The sequence below is a fragment of the Microplitis demolitor genome, chromosome 1 (assembly GCF_026212275.2).
Source record: "Microplitis demolitor isolate Queensland-Clemson2020A chromosome 1, iyMicDemo2.1a, whole genome shotgun sequence".
Classification (NCBI taxonomy): domain Eukaryota; kingdom Metazoa; phylum Arthropoda; class Insecta; order Hymenoptera; family Braconidae; genus Microplitis; species Microplitis demolitor.
Genome location: NC_068545.1, coordinates 19,200,280 through 19,215,056, shown reverse-complemented (window position 1 = coordinate 19,215,056; position 14,777 = coordinate 19,200,280). Strand labels below are relative to the sequence as shown.

Sequence of the window (14,777 nt, the reverse complement as noted above, 5' to 3'; positions counted from 1 at the left end):
CGTGGTATCGGGACTCTTTAAACTTGTCGTTACATCTCTATGCAAACCCTTCTACTAGAGTAGCCTTTAGAGGAGGCGATTATTTTAAATATCATTTCTGTCACTTAGGCCTTATTACCCGCGGGTACCTTATTTTTATTCAAAAATAGCTAGAATTATAATTTATTTTTAGTTTATTCCCGAAGTCATTAATTTTATTATAAATTTTTAAACCAAATAAAATTTAAAAATAAAAACTTTACTGACACTAATTAAAATTTGAAATCACTTGCAACAAATATTGCAAATATAATTTAATTGTATAAAATTATCATTTAAAATAATTGAGGATCAATTAAGAAGTTAAAATTCAGTTTAATTAAAATGTTTCAATATACGCAATCAGAGATAATTATTATGAGTAGTATCATTAAAAAAAAGAAAAAAAAGTCATGCGAAGGATGATTATAAATTTTTTCATTTGATAAATTTATTTCAGGGATCATTTGGCATCGTTAAATTGGCATTTAATGAAGAGGACGAAACTCACTATGCAATGAAAATTTTAAGTAAGAAAAAGTTGATGAAAAAGGCCGGAATATTTGGAAGAATGGCGCCTGGTAGAAAAGGAGTTTCGAATCCGCTTGCTAAAGTTTACCGTGAAATAGCGCTACTTAAAAAATTAGACCATCCAAATGTCGTAAAACTGGTTGAGGTACTTGATGACCCGGATGAGGACAACTTGTACTTAGTCTTTGAATTGGTACAAAGGGGCGAGGTACTTGAATTGCCGACAGACAAACCTCTTGATGAGGAAACTGCGAGAATTCATTTTCGAGATGTCGTTTTAGGTGTTGAGTACTGTAAGTTTTTTTTTTTTCTTTTTTTCACTAATTGTTAGAGTTAACATTTGAATAATAACTATAATATTTTAATGATAACCATGGTAATAAAATCGTATACTTTTAAATAAAAAAATAGTCATATAATATAAAGCCTGTACTTTAATATCGTGGTTTAAGCCTTGTTTAAAAACTTTGATTGAAAAAAATTAAAAATGATGAAATTTGAATTCTTTTAAATAATTTCAATTATTTTGTTTGTATATATAGTTATACAGTTTGCATGGAGTGACTGCTTCTTAATTCTTTTCAATCAGTATTTTTAACCAGGAAGAAAATATTAATCTATCGATGTTCAACAGTTTTTGCCTTATCAATGTATAAGATGCATTTAACAGTATCTTATACATCGTGTGAAATCGGTATAATATTAGATGTCACTAGATGTAAACAATAATTTATGTCATGCAGTCAGAGTTATAAAAATAATTAACTTTATTATTATTAAAAAATATTTATACTTAATAAAATTGAATACTTTGTTTAATATTATTCACTTAAAAAAACTTAACTCGCAATAAAAGAGTCATCTTTGGAGTTATGCCGTATCAATTAATAGACATATGTGAGATTATAAAATTCAGCTCTCGTTGCCTTGATGTACACATGTGTGTGCTTAGTAATTAAATGCGCGTGGGCAGTCTAGGATTTTGGTTATGTTAATAAGGCAGCTAAATTCAAAGTGACGTCATAGAAGACTAAAGAGCGTTGATAGATTAGTTATTTGAATTATTGAGTAGAGACATACTCCGCCTATTTCACTCAAATTCAGAGTGGCTTAATATAAAAATAAGTGTTTTAATATATATTAAACCACTCGTTTGACCAATCAGAAAATATTTTATTTTAATATAAAATTTTACGAAACTGACTAGCTAATTAGCGGCGTATTCTTCAGCATGAGTTACATAAAAAATATTTTAAGCTTTTAATTATATTATTGCTTACCACTTAATAGATCACGTTGTCTTTTACCTTTCCTTTGATGGCTTAAATTTTTTTCAATAATTGAGCTCTGTCCTTCATACCACGTTAATAATTTTCATGAATATAATAATGCCCGTATTAATCGATACAATTTTAGTCGGTAAATATTATGGATAATTAAAAAAATATTTATTTATTCGAAGATACGGGAGACGCACGATTTAGCATCTTTAATTAGCCTTTGATTTGAATACAAATATATTATAAAAAATATTACCAAAATTATAGATCGTAAGCTTTTATGCTATACCCAACATGAAATTTACGGAAAAAGTAATTTTTTATTTGAATGAAATGCCAACATAAATTATAAATAAATTTTTTTCGTAAAAACAGATTCTGCTGGGTTTAATAAAATTTATTTTATCTCTGCTGAATTTAATTATAGTTAAGTATTTAAACATATATTAAACGTCTATAAATATATTTCAGTACACTACCAGAAAATAGTCCACCGAGATATAAAGCCTAGTAATTTATTGGTGGACAGTGAGGGCCGTGTGAAGATTGCTGACTTGGGTGTTAGTGCCGAGCTACGAGCTTCTGGTGAGCTTCTATCTGGATCTGCGGGTACACCGGCGTTTGCCGCGCCGGAAACAACAGTCCCTGGTGCTCAGTATTCTGGAACGGTGAGCATCAGTTTGTCAATAACTTTGGATAGATAGATATTTTATTCTTTTTGTCTATTTGCACCTTTCGAGTGTGATACCGCTGAGTGCTCATGCTTCTGATACTCAATGAAAGCTTTTCAATGACATTCTCTGCTAAACTTTTCATCTCTTTGTCTACCGTTCAATATAAATTTAAAGTTTTTTATTTTTTTTTTATTAATCATCCAAAAAATATTAAAAATGCCTTTTTCCTTTTTATATTATTTTGAAACGATCTATTTTCAGACAATTTTTTTTTTCAGATATACATTTTTTTCATATTTATATTGTATGCATTTTTAAAACATTACGTTCGAAATTAAATTTATTTAATAAAATAGAATATTTAATGCATTCAAAAAATGTTATTGGAAAAAACGAAATAATGATTTTTTTTCTATTATCGACAATAAATTTTTCTTAATAAAAAAAATTTGGAAAACGGTCGACCAGCCCCAAAACTTCCAGCTGTTTTCCAGCTCGAGGAGCATTCTGAAAATAGAGTAATTTTCTAGGACTTCAAAATGTCAAAATCTAGTGAAAATTCGATTTTCGAAAATCGGGGTGAAAACAATAACTTCCCGAATTTTTTGAAAATCGATTTTTTAGCGGAAAGTTTAAAAATCATTGAATTTTTGAATGTATTTCAAAGGCTGCTATTGAATACGGAAAAAAAATTTGTCGCTAAAACAGCAGCTGTAATTGAGGTTACTACAAGTTGGAGTAAAAAAATGCCCTCCATCTTGGAATAACCTCAACCACATGTGCAGTAAGGTCAGTACTATTTATGTAGTATCCTTTACTACAAATGGAAGTACTCGCTACTACAGTTTTACTACAATATTGTGACTAGAAGAGTCACTATTTTTTTCCATGAACGATCTTAAATAATCAGCAGTCGATTAATTGTTTTCAGTGAGATCAGAATTTAAAAATTAACCAAATAATAGTACATTGCGTGGCAAGAAATGAAACAAAATGATATCAGACATCACGGAACGTTTAAAATCATGTTTTATTCCGCACCGCACACTATGTATCTTTTCATAATTACCTGCTATGCGCTGAAACTTTCGATTCAAATTCCTGAATTCCGTCGAAATAAAACAATTTAAAATTCATAGTGAACGTACTAATTCTGTTGCCAACTCGGTAAGCTAGAATAATATATGGTGACTCTAAAGCTTAGAAAAAATAATTGCTATTCTAGCGGGACAGAAACAAGACAGTTTCGTCTCCAGGGAAGAAACTGCTCTGTTTCTGTCCTCTAAATTACATTGTTCTGAAATTGGCCTGTTTCACCAAACATTGAAACCCGTAGTTTCAATGCAGATAATATGAAAATGCATAATTAAAAAAAAAAAATATAATAAACTACTATTATATACTTTTTTTGAATTTATTACTTATACATTATAAGGACTAGTTCTCACGATATCTTACGATAAATAATCTTCCGTCAAGATCACATAAAACCGCTCCGTCACATATCACAGTATAAGGACCAGAAACTCCCTAGCATTTTACAGTATTTTTAAAATATGTAATTAATCTGACGGTAATAGTATCGCTATTTCTTTTTTTTTAGGTCTCATCATTTTTATATTAGACAAATTCCGTGAATTATTTATAAGCTCTATAAATCAATTTTTTTAACTCATAAAAATTCTTTATCGCCTTATAATACAATAATAAAAAACACAAGCATAAGGGGAAGAAATATCTCAAGCGACCCTTTATTCAAGATTAATTTTCGATAAATTTTCGAATAATTTGTGGTAAAATATTTGACGTTCAATTTATATCAAGACTTGATAACTTATTCTCTCATCGTATGACCCAGTAATATTCAACTCGATTTGAAAGATATATTTTCTTATTCTCTATATAATTTACTATATTAATTATAAATTTTAATTAAACTCTACACGGAAATATCTTTTATCCATATATTATAATTTATACAACAATTTATATTTCTAATAATCATATATATTATATATGTTTTATAAGCGCCATAAATAACTTTCTCATTAATATCCTATTTAATATAAATAAAATTAATGCAATCGTTGAACCAATAGACAAAAAAAGAACAAAAAGTAATTATAATCACTAATTTTCCTCATTAAATTACTTTCTCATAATCAATTTAATAGCCATTTAAATTTTTATTATAAAAGAAATCTTCTTTTCTTTATTCTTGTTCTATATTTCTTTTTTTTTTTAATCATTACGCGAGTCAAGAATATAAAAGTTTAATATCAATTAAGATTTATCGTGCATTTAATTTAATTTTAAACGACACTCTAATCCAATTGCACCTTAATCCTCTATTCACGATGATCAGTTTGCTTCAACCTTACTTGCAATTTCATTAATGTACTTTTCTATTCTCCGTTAAGATTTTATTTTTTTTTCTTCACTTCACTATACAATTAGCAAACGAACCAAGTACAAAAGTTAAAATAGTTATAAAACAAATCAAGTATTGGCTAATGGGAAATGAAAAAGTTTTAACGAGTTAACTCCCATCGGAATAACGTGTATACAATAGAATTAAAAAAAAATCCACAACCCAACTTTTTGTTCATTTTTTTTTTATTTTTTTCATACATCACTAAATAGATGGCCAACGCGTGTGTGTCTCTTGAGTATACACCCTTTATATATATGTATATACAATATATATACACATATATAAGCGTGACTAATAATGTTATAACGTAATAAGAACAACTGACTTATCAAATTACATTATTGATTAATATTACTGTTGCTTTCACTATTTTAAATAATATATAAGAAAATGTATTTATTACAAATTAATAATCAGCCTTTTGTTATTAAATTTAAATCTCTTTGTCTCATATCAAGTTTTTCTTTTTTAACTAGTCAGTTATACTGATAATAACATTTGTGTCTGAGGAAAGACTATATGAATCATATTATTGTCTTAATTATCTAATCATAATTATTGACAATTAATCTTTAGTAATTCAGTACTTGATAAAGTCGGGAAACTGACGAAACGTTGTACGAAAATTAAAAACAAACATTAAATAATGACAAGAAAATATTTATCCAATAAAACTATGATTTGTTATTTAATTAATAATGAACTGAATACTTGTTCATTGATTATTTGTAAATTACTTGATATAATTTAATAATTAATTCTCTGGTGAATCCTCACTACGGTAAATTATGGTATTTTACGTCAAATTATGGTATTTTGCGGTAAATTGCGGCAGCTTATGGAATTTGACGGTAATTCACCGTAAATTTCGGGCAATCCTATAGTATTTTACATTTATAGTGAGGTATTTTTCGGTAAAAGTGTAGTATCTTACCGCGAATTTGCAATAACATTGCGGTATTTCACCGTAAGCGTGCAAATTTGCTGAAAAATTACGGTACTTTACGTCAAATTATGGTATTTTGCGGTAAATTGCGGCAGCTTACGGAATTTGACGGTAATTCACCGTAAATTTCGGGCAATCCTATGGTATTTTACATCAATAGTGTGGTATTTTTCGGTAAAAGTATAGTATCTTACCGCGAATATGCAATAACATTGCCGTATTTCACCGTAAGCGTGCAGATTTGCTGAAAAATTACGGTACTTTACGTCAAATTATGGTATTTTGCGGTAAATTGCGGCAACTTACGGAATTTGACGGTAATTCACCGTAAATTTCGGGCAATCCTATGGTATTTTACATCAATAGTGTGGTATTTTTCGGTAAAAGTGTAGTATCTTACCGCGAATTTGCAATAACATTGCGGTATTTCACCGTAAGCGTGCAGATTTGCTGCAAAATTACGGTACCTTATCGTAAAGTGAAGTATGTCATTGCGTTGCTGTAAAAATTCCACAAATTGCGATAAATTGCCGCAAATTGCAGTAATTTACCGTATTTTAATTAATCCTAATACCTCTAATCTTATAATTCTTAATCAATCTCTAATCTTATTAATAACTTCAAGTAAAACAAACAAAAATTACTTGCTCTCTAAATCTGAAACATTGAAAACCACTGAAAAGTAGTCTATATCCACTGTTTCAGATTTAAAGAGTGGTTATTAATGACCTTAAATCGGTTAAAAATAAAAAATGTTAATTAACTTATTTATATTTTTTATTTTGACTTCACTAAAAATTTCCAAGTAAAAAATGCCATAAAAATTAAGATCGTAATATATTCTATTGTATTTCAATAATTATTTTTTTGTTCTCTAAAAGCCAATTAATTTCAAAGCTGATAGTTATTCGAAAAAATGTCATTTTTATCGAAAATTATGTTTTTTTTTTATGTACAACTAGTTTTTAAATACTTGAAATTTCATAGCAAGCTTTTCACAAGTCAATTACCAAAAACTAAGGATTTAAAAAAAAATAAGTTAGTACTGTATTTTAAAAAGTTTTTGAATTAAAATCCAGCTCAGTGTCTTGAATAATCACATTTTTAAATAGTTACATTGAATTTCTACTAAAGATTATGTTTTAATTGTTTTAATTATGTGAACAAATCGATATTAATGTAAAATTAATAAACTTGATCAAATTTTTATGACAATTATCCTTAAAAATTGAAAAAATTTTGATTGCGCAGTAATTATTTTAGTCGCAAAATTAAAAAAAAAAAAATGTATTTTCAGTTATGTGATGTTTGGTCAATGGGCGTGACTTTGTACACTTTGGTAATAGGAAGAGTACCTTGGGATGGTTCTGGAAGTATAATAGGTGTTCAAGCAGCCGTTAGAACAGAACCATTACGTTTTCCCGATTCTCCTGTACTTACAGATGATTTACGTGATCTGATAATTAGAATGCTGACTAAGGATCCAGCAATGAGAGCTAGTTTGCAAGAGATAAAGACTCATCGCTGGTTAACCAACTACGGAAAGGAACCACTACCAAGTGAGGCTGATAACTGTCGACTTCCGGTCACAGTTACCGACGAGGAAGTTGCACGAGTCGTCACAAGAGTACCTAAACTTGACACACTTATTCTTATCAAAACGATGCTCAAGCAACATAGTTTTCAGGTAAAAAAAAATTATCTACTTAAATTATTAATTTATTTATTAACGTCAGAATTAACGAATTTTTTAATTCATTTATTTATTTTATGAGTGTGGGATATTTTATTAAAGGATTTATTTATATTTAGCTTTCATAAGCTATGAAATTTATTTTAATGAAAGTTTTAATTAACTGTAGAACCGGATACGATAGTAATACAAATACGTTTGCGGATATATGTATAAATGTTAGTACACATATGCGAATATATGTATAGAGATTTATAGAATGCAATTTTGATGATGAAAATATAGCTTCAGATGTTTGTGCTATTGAGTTTATAATACATCGAGGTATTTCTATTGTATTACTACAGAGAAGCGCAGCGATGCTGGTAATAGAATGGGAAATGACAATCAAATGAACGTATTATTGTACTCGCACACAATAATAGCTACCCAATTTGTATCGCCTAGTTGTAATTATCTTTTAATTACGATTAATTACTACAGAAACAAATTTGCTTGTTTTTTTTTCTATCTTTTTTATTGCACAATAGTTTTGACTTATCGTTAAAAAATTCAGGTTTAAGAAATAAAAGTTTGTACTTTTGATCCGATTTTTTAGGACGCGAATTTTCAATAGCTGTCAACGTTTTAAGGCCGAGGAATCATTTTTAGATAGATCTCCGTATATTTGTATTTTCATCCATTTTTGCTCAATTGCTCATAAATTGTTGTAATTAATGAGCCGCTTTAAACGCCATCTCAAAAATCAAAAATGGATCATTCCTTCAAAAGTTGCAGAATATCCACATACGTGCGTCCGTTCGTACACTCGGAAATCATCTTGAAATTAGTCAGAATAATTTCCTAGAACCTCAAAACGTCAACATTTGTCAGAAATTCGATTTTCAAAAATCGGACCTAAACCAATACCTTTTTTTTTTTTTTTTTTTTTTGAAAATTTTCAATTTTCTTAGCGGGAAATTCAAATATTTATGATTAATGACAGACTGATATCTATGAATAATAATTACTGATTTTTTAAATGACTTAATTAATAAAATACCGCTAGTGTGACCTCGCCAAAGGTGCCAAAAAAAAAAAGTTTAGATAAAAATGAAATGCGGCCTCGATTATACGATTGTTGATACCGTATTGATGTTGATGACTGATGCCCAAGGACCAAGTGGCGACTACATGCCTTCATCGTGTTGATTAACGACTTGTGTATTACCCTGTGATCGTAGATTGAACGTCGAGAAAGGCAATAGTCAGTGACCCTATGATCGACGCCCGCGTCCTTGTCATTTGATAAATTGAACTAGTCATTATCGAACGAGTTCAAGGAAGAACGTCTTGCAGTCCATTAGACAGGAAGACCATGCATTATTATTTACAGTACATTTAATAATAATTTTTATTTATCTTTTATTTATATCTCCCACTGATTTATATTCATGTCTGTATATATTTAATATATAAAATTTATTATTAATGTACGCAGAATCCATTTTTACCAAAGCGAGTTGTAAGACCGGCTTATGGAGATAGTGATCCAATGTCTGGTAACCTCAAGCTCGCCTCAACTGGTGATGATAGTGACGTTACTAAATCTCGAGAAGTGGCCAAGAGCAAAACTCAGCAATTTCACAGAGCCGGAAGGAGCAATTCTGCTCCGGATTCGTTCGAGTGGCAGACAAGTGGAAGGTAAGATATATTTTTTTTAGCTCCATTTACTTCGTGCTTTCTGAAATAAATTCAGATATAAAAATACTGGATTACTTTTCTTTATATATATATATATATTTATCGTTTTATAGCCTTGTACTTGAAGTATTATATTAATAGATGTAAAATTTAATCCAATGACTTATTTAAAGATTTAAGTTATAATGAAAAATGTGTTGTCTTAAATTTAAATAGATAATTGTAAATTATACTTTGTCTTCATCAGCATAGAAGAGACTTTCAGACTCGCTATAAAAAATTTAGAAAAAAAAGGTCGTTGTTAAAAGTTTGATAAAAACTATGGGATTTTTTTTTGTCTATGTAAATATTGAAAAGAATAATTATCATATTGTTATATTATAATTTATGAAGGAAAAGGTTTATGAGATGATATAAGTAACTAAAAAAAGTAGAAGAGTTTGTCGGATTAAGCTGTGACTTTCACATTAGCTGTTGAAAATTTTAACACCAACACACCACACCGTGGACTCAAAATTTTTTACAGTGTAATAATTAATTTAAATTCACTTCGATTAATTGTAAATTAATATTTTTTTTAAAGCTTATAAAGTCAGAAATATTAAAATTTTTGAATAAAAAAAAATTGAGCTAATGATTTATTATTAAAGTATCATTGGCGGTATGTTTTTTTTTTGCTACAGACAAGTATCAATCGATACTCCTTTGTCACCAGTCACGGAAGCCTCGATTCAGGAAACAGAAATCATTAAACGGTGACACAGCATTAAATCAATGGACGATAAAACTCACATTGTGGAGAGCTCTCAATAATAAATGGAAGTAAACAGGCCTAGATTGTGTATGAAGCTAAAAAAAATAGTAGGGACCAAAAAAAAAAAAATGATTGCTGACGATGATTATGATAATTAGGAAATAAAATAATTTCTTTATTGATCAATGATTGAGAATCGCTCAAATATTAATCAACGAAATAAATAAATCTTCCAATCTAATATATATTTATTTAAAAAATTATTATCAATCATCTGTCGTCAATATTGTATGCACTGTTCGTGTACTGTAATTATATCAAGTAAAAGATTACATTTATTTAAAAAATAATTATTTAATAATGAGATCCTGCGATAAGACATGCTATTCTTTTAAGAGTTAACACGACATTGATTTATTGTCACGTTAGTCTCTAACTAAATAACTTAAGCATTCTTTTTTTATTATTTTTTTTTTTTTTTATTTTACATTACATATTTTTAGAGGACCAATAAAATTGCCATCTTAATTTATCATTTATTAATTATGTTAACTTTTTTTTTTATTATGAATCCCATAGAAAAAATTTATAGAAAAAATATATTAAAAATTTCATAAAAAATATATAAATATATATATAAAATATGTATAAAAAATATATTTTTAATAGCTACCTTCTGACCGATTTTCTTATATATTTAAAATTTCTCTTAGAATATATAAAATAGAAAAAAAAATACATGTATGAAAATATAAAAATATATAAAAAATATAATCATGAAAATATGAAAAATATACTTTTAATTTAACCACCAACATAAGAAAAAAAATGATATATTTTTTATACATTTAAAATATATTTTTTCAATATTTTCATACGTATATATATTCTAAGATATATAACTAATATATTTAATCTACATCTGAAATATATATGAAAATCGGCCAAAAGTTAGTTATTAAAAATATACTTGTTATACATATTTTATATATATTTATTATGTATTTTTAATATATTTTTTTTATAAATATTTTTCATGGGATATTATGACCAGTATCAAGTGAACGTTCATTTTTCATGCTGCTCTTTATTATGTACTATATATAAAACGTACCTGATATTATTTAACAAAGCTATTTCCATCTTTTACTATCAAAAAAATAAAATCTTCAATAGATTAATTAAAGTAATTAAGTATTGACATGATACGAATATGAAAATACTTATGGATTAACATAGTTCACTATAATATTTAAGTAAATAACATTCAAAATTTTTATTTTATGTAAGATAAAATAATGTTTTACTATACTAACAATCGATTTCATCAAAGGTACGTGACTTAGTTTGTGTGAAAGTAATTATTGTGTTATTTTAATAGCAACATTGATGACGACTGATAGAAAAAAAAAGTAATAAATAAATAAAATATAAATGTCATGTCCTGTGGATATGCGTCACTCAATGACGTAAATAGATATAATTTTATTCGTACAAAACTAAACATTGTGGAGGTGCTAATATGGAATTGTTTTAATGAATTGATAGTAAAATGTATAACGAAGAAATAAATATATATGTATGATAGTTATGATGAATATTGGTAGATAATAAAATTAATTCAAGTTTCATAGGGTATATCAAATTAAATAAATTTATATTAAATGATGAAAAACAACGACTATCGTCATAAGTGGTCCATGTCATTAAATTAAATAATATATATACTTCGTATACTTGATATTGAATAAATAAAAAATACTTAATTAGTCAAAGTCATAAATAATTAATATTAATACATGAACATGTTTTCATTTAGCGGGACCACTAAATGCACGAAATTTATCATAAATATTAATTATCCAATACTTGATATGATTATTATTATTGATTTTCAATTTTATTAATTAATGATCATTGATAATAATTATTCAAAATTTAATTACTATTGTACGTAGTTATGTGATATCATGAAAATAGTTATTGTAAATAAATAAATTTTTCGTATTACTTGCAATGAAACTGCGAGTTTCTGCTTTTCTAGTCGAATGGCCGATTTCAGACCAATATGATTTAGTGAATAGAAATTGATGTTTCTTCTCTAGAGAAAAATTTTTTCACCATACCTGTACTGAAAGTTTAAACTTCTTGCCCTGTTTAGATGAAAAAAGTCGTTCTTCTCTTTTATGGAAAAACAAATGATAAAAATGTGCGCATGCGCCATTCTTTCTACGAACAAAGACAAAAATCGCTCAACTCAGTCGCGAAGCAGTAAGATGTGTTCAGCTGCTTACTCGATCCCAGCCGATTCACTCATCGGTAGCAGATTGTCAATCAGTAGCTACTACCAATTATTTTTCAGTAGCCGCTACCGATTATTAGGGGACGGCTACCGATTATTTCGAATATCGGTAGCCGTCACTGATCGGAATCGGTATCAGCTATTGAAAGAGAATCGATAGTTGTTATCGAAAATTAGGTAACTGGTACCAAAATAATCGGTAGCAGCTACTGATTTCCAATAGGTAGCTGCTACCACTTATTTTTTTAAGTGTGCTCAACTAGACCAAAATTCGTACCATTTGAAAAATAATTTATTAAAATTTGCATATTTAAAATACAGCATTATTTTTCTGCCAGTCTATGGGTCTGAAATAAGCCGTTTTTGACTGACTCTAGACATTGAAACTCCTAGAATCAATGCAGGTAATATGAAAAAATCTAGTGCGTCGCCCTAGATAGAACACGATTTTATATTTCAGGTAATGTCAGCCTTTCAACTTCACTATCTTTTGAAATCGTCTTGTTTTATCTCTTGACACACAATATACTATTTAATATAATTAATTGTATTTTATGTGTTAACCAGTTCTGTATCATGGAGCAGATGCAATCATTTTAAATTTAATTCATCAAGATGTGAAAATAATAATTAAGCATTTAAAAATAATTTTAACTATTTCTTTAATTAATTCTGATGGTAACTCCAAGTTGTAAAAATCTATCTATTTACATATAAATTTTTTAAAAATTGTTTAAATAGAGGAAATCGCAACTATTAAATAAAAGAATAAATCTTTATAAATATCTATTAAATAGCTCTAGATGTTTATACTCTTCGAAATGCACAAATAAATTTGTACATAATAGATAGATCTAATGAATAATGCACTGAAAAATTTCAAACTCTTATTATAAATTTATGCAAAATTTTTAATAGTAATTAATTTATTGTATATATTGTAAACATATTTGTGAAGAAAATGCTAAACAACTAGATAAAAATTATTCCATTTCAATAATATTAATAAATTTATTTTCATCTATTGAAAAATAAAAGCTACTTATGAAATCATAAATCATTTTGTGTTATTTCAATTTTTCCTATTTCTAAGACTTTGCTAGGGTTCGGATAATTAAACATATAATTAATAAGCGTTTTCAGACCTCTTTTGAGGAGTGTACTAGTTCTTTTGTGAACTGTCTTTACCTTACAAAAAATTGTATAAATTTTCTAGCGGATCCGAATCACAGTAAGTTGCCGTATTTCACTGCAAATTTGCCGCCTTTTACGGTAATTTGCGTCAAAGCACGGTGATTTATGGTAGAATATGATAATTTGAGGCAATTTGTGGCAAATCCTAGACAAATCCTAGACAAGTCTTAGAGAAATTTTTTTCCTTTACTTTTATGTCTGGGAAGACTTCTCTGAAAATTCTAGACAAATCCTAGACAAATCCTAGACAAATTCTAGAGAAATCCTAGAAAAAACTTAGAAAATTTATTTCTTTGAAAATCCTAGAGATATCCTAGACAAATCCTAGAAAAATCCTAAAGAATACTTAGAAAATTTATTTCTTTGAAAATCCTAGAGATATCCTAGACAAATCCTAGACAAATCCTAGAGGAAACTTAGAATATTTATTTCTTTGAAAATCCTAGAGATATCCTAGAGAAAACTTAGAAAATTTATTTCTTTGAAAATTCTAGAGATATCCTAGACAAATCCTAGAAAAATCCTAGAGAAAACTTAGAAAATTTATTTCTTTGAAAATCCTAGAGATATCCTAGAGAAAACTTAGAAAATTTATTTCTTTGAAAATTCTAGAGATATCCTAGACAAATCCTAGAAAAATCCTAGAGAAAACTTAGAAAATTTATTTCTTTGAAAATTCTAGAGATATCCTAGACAAATCCTAGAAAAATCCTAGAGGAAACTTAGAAAATTTATTTCTTTGAAAATCCTAGAGATATCCTAGACAAATCCTAGAAAAATCCTAGAGAAAACTTAGAAAATTTATTTCTTTGAAAATCCTAGAGATATCCTAGACAAATCCTAGAGAAATCCTAGAGGAAACTTAGAATATTTATTTCTTTGAAAATCCTAGAGATATTCTAGAGAAAACTTAGAAAATTTATTTCTTTGAAAATTCTAGAGATATCCTAGACAAATCCTAGAAAAATCCTAGAGAAAACTTAGAAAATTTATTTCTTTGAAAATCCTAGAGATATCCTAGAGAAAACTTAGAAAATTTATTTCTTTGAAAATTCTAGAGATATCCTAGACAAATCCTAGAAAAATCCTAGAGAAAACTTAGAAAATTTATTTCTTTGAAAATTCTAGAGATATCCTAGACAAATCCTAGAAAAATCCTAGAGGAAACTTAGAAAATTTATTTCTTTGAAAATCCTAGAGATATCCTAGACAAATCCTAGAAAAATCCTAGAGAAAACTTAGAAAATTTATTTCTTTGAAAATCCTAG

At 27.7% G+C, this 14,777-nt stretch overlaps 1 protein-coding gene across 2 annotated transcripts in view; it reads left to right on the top strand.

Moving 5' to 3' along the window:
* Positions 1-10,653, top strand: part of LOC103577470 (probable myosin light chain kinase DDB_G0279831) — a 44,615-nt gene extending 33,962 nt beyond the window's left edge. For both annotated transcript variants that reach the window (XM_014445123.2, XM_053739880.1), the window contains 5 exons: positions 479-842; positions 2,301-2,497; positions 7,181-7,570; positions 9,057-9,259; positions 9,943-10,653. In XM_014445123.2, the coding sequence (XP_014300609.1) occupies positions 479-842; positions 2,301-2,497; positions 7,181-7,570; positions 9,057-9,259; positions 9,943-10,018 (1,230 nt within the window). In that variant the 3' untranslated portion in view covers positions 10,019-10,653. The remainder of the gene's footprint in view (positions 1-478; positions 843-2,300; positions 2,498-7,180; positions 7,571-9,056; positions 9,260-9,942) is intronic.
* The last annotated feature ends 4,124 nt before the right edge of the window (positions 10,654-14,777 follow it).